The sequence below is a fragment of the Setaria italica genome, chromosome I, assembly GCF_000263155.2.
Source record: "Setaria italica strain Yugu1 chromosome I, Setaria_italica_v2.0, whole genome shotgun sequence".
NCBI lineage: Eukaryota > Viridiplantae > Streptophyta > Magnoliopsida > Poales > Poaceae > Setaria > Setaria italica.
Genome location: NC_028450.1, coordinates 13,103,215 through 13,109,712, shown reverse-complemented (window position 1 = coordinate 13,109,712; position 6,498 = coordinate 13,103,215). Strand labels below are relative to the sequence as shown.

Here is a 6,498-nt window from a genome sequence, read left to right as displayed (position 1 = left end):
TATATAGAGTATAGAGACTTAGTGCCCCCGGATACGTATAGCAGCAGTCTATGATAATAAACAAAACGTAATCATAAAGACTCAAAGAGTGCGTGAGGCAGATGGTAGCAATAATCAGTTAATGACAGAATGGTGTTTAACTCTAATCAAATATTCAATTGTGCTGATGAAGGTTAAAGCTTAGCATAGAAGAATTGCCTACACCATTGCCTCACAGTACTGAACTCGTAAGTAGGACGGCAAAGAGTGTGTCAATGTTGCAACATAGAGCACAGGTAGCTGAACCAGAGGAATGCAAATTGAACTGAACATCTGTGTTTTCATAAGTGCAGCCTTGTATGAAAGCACTAGAGTATAATGAGAAAGAAGTGATGCGCAATATTCAGTACATACAAAATTGCATTGAAATACTATTACTGTGCAAACTGGCAAGAGGCTATCCGTGCTATCAAATATGATTGAGATACCAGCGAAAACCAAACCAAAAGACAGACGTCTCTCTTATCCCTCTCATGCCATTACTATAAGCAAGGCACACATATCCCAAATTGAGCAACCCGGTTACTTCAATAAAGAGAACAGCATGAATGAGATGAACACAAGAGACAAGGAGATCATCAAACCCAATATATTACAAAGAGAGAGGAATCTGATTCAATTCCATACTTGTCATATCACCATATGGACTCCCCAGTGATTATTGGGCAGAGCAGTCCCCAAATCCTTGCACAGAGGACAGAGGAGGACTGACCGCCCGTGTCACACAACATAATTCACAGCAACAACGGCTGCCGTCGCAAGTATCCTTTCAGGTCCGTCGAAAGGCCAAGAATAGCATAATTATCACGGCAACAGAAACAGAGTAGCAGTCACTGTTGGTTTGGTTGGTTGCGTACCGATCGATTGCCACGGCCGGCACCATCGGTCAGATCTTGTCGATGTCCTCGTCCTCGAACTGTATGTAGTCGTCCTGCGCGCCGGTGTCCTCCTCGTCGACGACGCCCTCGTTGAGCCTGACGTTGTCGGGGATCTCGCCGTAGGCCTTGAGCAGTCGGGCCTCGTCGTTCATGTACTTGAGGATGACGTCGGCCTTGTCGTCCTGGTAGTCGCGGAGGCCGACGAGGACGATGTCCCCCGCCGCGATCCACACCTTCTTGTGCATCTTGCCCCGGATGTGGCAGAGGCGCTTGGTGCCGTCGATGCAGAGCGCCTCGCAGCGGCCGTTGCCCAGCATCCGCGTCACCTGCGCGTACTCCTGCCCGTCCTCCTTGAACACCAGCTCCCGCTTCTCGTCGTCCGCCTCGTTCTTGCCCCGCTTCCGGTTCTTGCCTCCCTTCCCCTTGTTCTTCGGCATCGCGGGAGGCGAGAGCCGAGAGGAAACCCTAGCGTGGATTGATCGGGGGCAGGGTAGGGAAGGGGTGGGGAATTTGGTCGCGAAAGGTTTGTGCGCTGCAGCTAAGCTTCGTCGGGTTGAGGGGGCAGGCGGTTTTCTGATTTGATTTTATAGAGAAAAGGCGGCGGGGAGCATAGGAAGGGATCAGAGCCGTTCGATCCACGGTGGTGATGGATCGTTGGGGTCACCGACGCGGGGTCTTGTGGGCCCACGCGCCGGGGCGGGACCCGACGACGACCGGATGGGGAATCCGGGTTCTTTCCTTTTTCTTTCGGTTGCTTGGAGAACCAGATACGCGTCAGCCGCGCCACGACAGCTTGGCCGGCTGACCTGGATCTGACCGGGTCTTCGAGAGGTAGACTCTACTACTGTACAGCATCGTTGAGGCATGGAGGTCTGTAGGTGGACCACCATGTCAGAAATTTGCAACTGTTAAGTAGATTGTCTACTTACAGTGCTAACTCATCAACCAACTTCAGTGTTAATATCCAACAGTGATAAACTTGCTACTTATGTACCGCAAAAAAAAAACTTGCTAGTTAGGACTTACTAGGAGTATAAGACCGTTAATCTCATCAATAATCAATATTTGCTGTGACCTTTTAAGAGTATATATGTAAATTTAGGCAATCACATTCAGATGTCAAAGAAGTTGTCTTTGACGTTTGTGCTACTGTTAAAATATAGCAAGATACGGCAATGATACGCAAATGAAGCCATGTGCCAATGCCCAATTAGGGCGCGCTCGGTTCGGCCGGTATGCAGCCCAATCCACGCGGATTGGAACGGCACGGAACAGAGTCAAGTATGGCTTAGATTCGCTGTTCGGTTAGATCTGACTCGAAATGGAAACAGGCTTGGTTCGGTCTCCCCCCCTTCTACTCACGGTCCTGGAATCATTTCCCCACCTCCTCCCCTTCGGAACAGAGCCTAGCCACGCTCGACTCGGTCTCCTCTCGGTCCTCCCTCTCGTTCCTGATAGAACACAGAGGCGCGGTGGCGCCCTAGCGACCCACTCAACCGAGACCTCCCGTCAGCGCCGTCCCGCGACCTCGCCGGCGCGAGCTCCATCACGGCCTCACCCTCTCCTTCCCGGCCACACGGGCGAGCCCCAGGCCGCGTGCGCGAAGGCTCTGCCGTCGCCACGATGCGATGGGGAGAGTGCAGAGCATTCTTCACAGCGTGGTTAGGCAAAGCAAGCGGCGGGGAGAAAAGAAGATGGAACAGCGACCGCGGCGATGGTGTATGCCTGTAGGAATAGTGTGGCCGGCTGGTGGTACTTCACCAGGGCCTGCCCGGAGCCCAGCTCCACGAGCACCGCGAGTGCGCCGTTGAGCCGCTCGCTGTAGGTGGTGAAGCTGAACTCCACGGGCACGCCGAACGCCGACCGGGGCTCCCACAGCGCCATAGGCAGCAGCGTCACAACGTTCGCGGACGCCTTGGCCTTCTTCTTGCGTGCGCCGCGCTTCCTGGGCCCGGTGTGGGACTTGATCCGTAGGACGTGCTCCTCAAAGTCGTTGTCCACGGTGGCCGTCTTGGTGGTGGCCGGGCCCTCTTGGTCGGCTGCTGCTTCCGCGGTGTCCTTACTGGAGGAGACCGCGCAGGGAGGGAACGGCAGCAGCAGCGCGCGATGCCGGAGCGAGGAGAGGAGGATGGTGGTGGGGGCGAAGGGGCTAGAAAGCGGCATCGCCATGGCTCCTCCCTTGGCCGCGTGCACGCACCAGCACTTCATGGCGCGAGCGGCGGGCTGCAGGCTTGCAGCTTGCGGCTCGTCGAAGCTTTGGCTTGGCTTGCCTCTGGTTTTGGATAGGGTCTTGGTTGGTAGGCGAGTGACTCCGATGGCTGCACGGTGCGTTGAAAACTGCCTCATGACCCGTTTGTTTTGAGTGGATTGGTAGGATTAAATTCTGGCCGGATTGAGTGACACAGGTGGAATCAGTCAAACTGAACCTGTAAGTAATCCTGGCCGGAATCCAATCCGGCTGAAATGAATGAGGCTTGACTCACTCACTTTTTTCCTTAGACATGGTGCCATAAATTTGGGCAAGAACTGTCAAGCATGCACCCCAGGCCCACGAGTAGACCTTGGATGGCCCACTAAGGGACATACTCGGATGTGATCAGGACAAAGGGATAGGCTTATCCCACTTGGACTAATCAAGTATGTATATGGAAAACTACTCGGGCCATACCGAGTAGAACTCTGTAACTATACTCGACTAGGACTCGGACTTGTAACCCTGCCCTCCTGTGTATATAAGGGCGTGCAGGGACCCCACCTCAAACAGAACAACTTCAAGTGCATCTAAGATCAATACAAACAAACACACAGGACGTAGGGTATTACGCGATCTAGCGGCCCGAACCTGTCTAAATCGTCTTCCTTGCGTCAACATTGATTCCTTGATTCTCGACGGCCCTTACCGCACAAAAGACCACCTAGGGTACCCCCTAGGCGGGTTGCCGGTTTAAAACACTAACAGCTCGCACGCTAGGTATGGGCGTTCGTCGAGTTTCTAAGCGCGAACTCAATGGAAATGGTCGTCATCAAGCCCATCTTCGCTATTGAAGCGGGCGCAACCTTCGTTTTTTGATCCTAGCTCTGCATCGTCGACGGTGTCGGATCATTCTGGCGCCAGATCGTCAATGCCCAGAAGAAGAAATCAAAGGATTTGGTTAGAAAAAACCAAGATTTCAAACTCAACAACCTCGAGTTCGACTACGTGTCAGACTCGACTTCGGTTTGGACTAGTCGGTCCTAGTCGCTCCTCAAATTGACTTCGACTCCAAAACGGTTTCCAAACGGACTCCGCAATGCAGCCGAAGCCCACCAAAGTTTCCTCACTCGAATTCAACTCGACCTCGGGAACGACGAAGATGATGACTCCGACTCGATCTATCTCCCAGAGATACCATTATCAGGACCAGCCCAGGGTCTGGTAATAACTACAACATCACAAGGCAGATTCATTCACTGGCTAGGAATGCGACCATCCCTTGCCCGCGACTATGAGTCACGCCTTGTCGCTCACATAGACAACCTCCCGTACCAGGAAGGCGTCCCACTCACTTCCAACCGCGAGGAAAGTTCCACAGAGATTGCAACATCAAGCTCTGGAAGCTACTACCCAGACAGGGAAGTCTTTGTTATTACTCAAAATAACAACTCGGGCACTAGCCAGAATAGAACCCCCAGGCGATTAGCACAACTCGACCACATCTCAGAAGACGAGTCTACAGCTGACGCCCCACAAAATGAAACCTCCAATCAAAGGAACCAAAGAAGGAGGTGCAATGCTACTCGGGCTGAGCGATGACAGATGATGGCTACAAATATTCCCATCACAAACCTTGAAAGAGCATTCAACGCAGTTCAGGCTCAAGAACATACCACTCCACTCACAGCAATCGCTTCTATCAATCTCTTAACAACGCTCATACCCCAAGACGGAGACAACGAGGCCACAGCTCAGCTCGTGCAGCGCAGCAACGAACTAATCGCACAACTCGCAGAGCAAGCTTACAAGCTACTCGACAAAGAATCACCAATTCCATCTGTTCCTCGCATCACAGCTCATCAAGAAGGTAGCAGAGGTGCTGCAGCTAACAACAACGATGCTCAAAGAAACAACAACGAAGTCGTCAACCAACCTCGACAACACAGCCAAGGCCCAAGTAAACACAATGCCCCAATACGCCATAAGGATGTTGGAGAAGTCAGCTGCACCAACTCAGTAAAAAGTATTCGCCCTAAACGGAAGAACCACGAAGTGTCAAATTTCAGTGATCTACGAGAAATCCTCAACAGTCGGCGTGAGCGAGAAGTCGACAACTACAACGACTTTCCTGCTTTCACAAATAGGGTAATGAAAACAAGACTACCCGAGAAGTTCAAACCAACGGGAAGCACCAAGTATGATGGCAAGCAAGACCCCATCCAATGGTTACGATGCTACTCGCTAGTAGTCCAAGCAGCCGGGGGTAATAACGACACCAAAGTCATTCACTTTCCCATATGCATGGAACCTGCACCACTAACATGGCTCGAGTCCCTCAAGCCCAAGTCAATTGACTCTTGGGCAGATTTGACAAAAGCTTTCACCAACAACTACGCCGGCTCCATGGCTAGACCAGGCGACAAGATCGACTTGAGTCAAATAAAGCAGAAAGAAGGAGAAACCTTACGCAACTACTTATGACGATTCTTCGAAAAGAACGCAACTATAGTTGACATTTCAGAAACAGACGTCATCGAGTGTTTCCAGAATGGACTCTACGATCAATGAACATACCCAGACTTCGGTCGGCGACGACCAGCTAACGTCAAAGACCTTAAAATCATGGTACAATAGTGGGCAGATGAAGAAGACAAAGAGCGAGAACGGTTTGGCTCTCATCGCAACCGAGGACGTGACAACAACAATGATTAGGATAGAACTCGACACAATGATACTCGAAACAATTTTTCGATTAATTAGAATTGCAAAAGGAAGCCCGACAATACCGTTGCTGCCATGACCAACTCTGGGAAAAAGGGATCCCGCAAAAATGATGAAGGGCCAACCTTCACCGAGCTACTCAAAAAGCAGTGCCCATGGCACCCGACTAGCAAGCACTCGGCAATAGATTGCTACAGCATGCGTTGAGTCATGCAAGACCTACCCGCACCACCAACCCCTGAAGAGTACAACAAGAAAGAGGACAAGGGCAAGAACAAAGTCCACAATGACGAAGAAGAAGAAGGCGACTTCCAGACCGCCTCCAAGACAGCCAACGTCATCTTTGGCGGGATCCCAGGCACCGCATCCAAGCATGCCAGCAAACTCGTACTTAGGGAGATCATGGCCATTGAACCAACAGATCCAACATTGCTTAAATGGTCAGAAGTACCCATATCCTTCAGCAGAAAAGACCAGGGACGAAGTTCTCAGAACCAGGTCGATTCCCTCTAGTACTCGATCCTGTTGTGGCAGGGTCAAAGCTAACAAAGGTACTCATCGATGGTGGAAGTGGACTCAATGTCATTTTCACCAAAACACTAAGAAAGATGTGCCTCTACGTCACAGAAATGCTGACCCCAACAGATTCACCCTTTTATGGCATCG

At 51.3% G+C, this 6,498-nt stretch overlaps 1 protein-coding gene across 1 annotated transcript; it reads right to left on the bottom strand.

Moving 5' to 3' along the window:
- Positions 1-548: 548 nt before the first annotated feature.
- Positions 549-1,484, bottom strand: LOC101764367 (eukaryotic translation initiation factor 1A). Its single transcript, XM_004952245.3, has one exon. The coding sequence runs from the start codon at positions 1,352-1,354 to the stop codon at positions 926-928; it is 429 nt and encodes a 142-aa protein (XP_004952302.1). The 5' UTR covers positions 1,355-1,484; the 3' UTR covers positions 549-925.
- Positions 1,485-6,498: the final 5,014 nt, after the last annotated feature.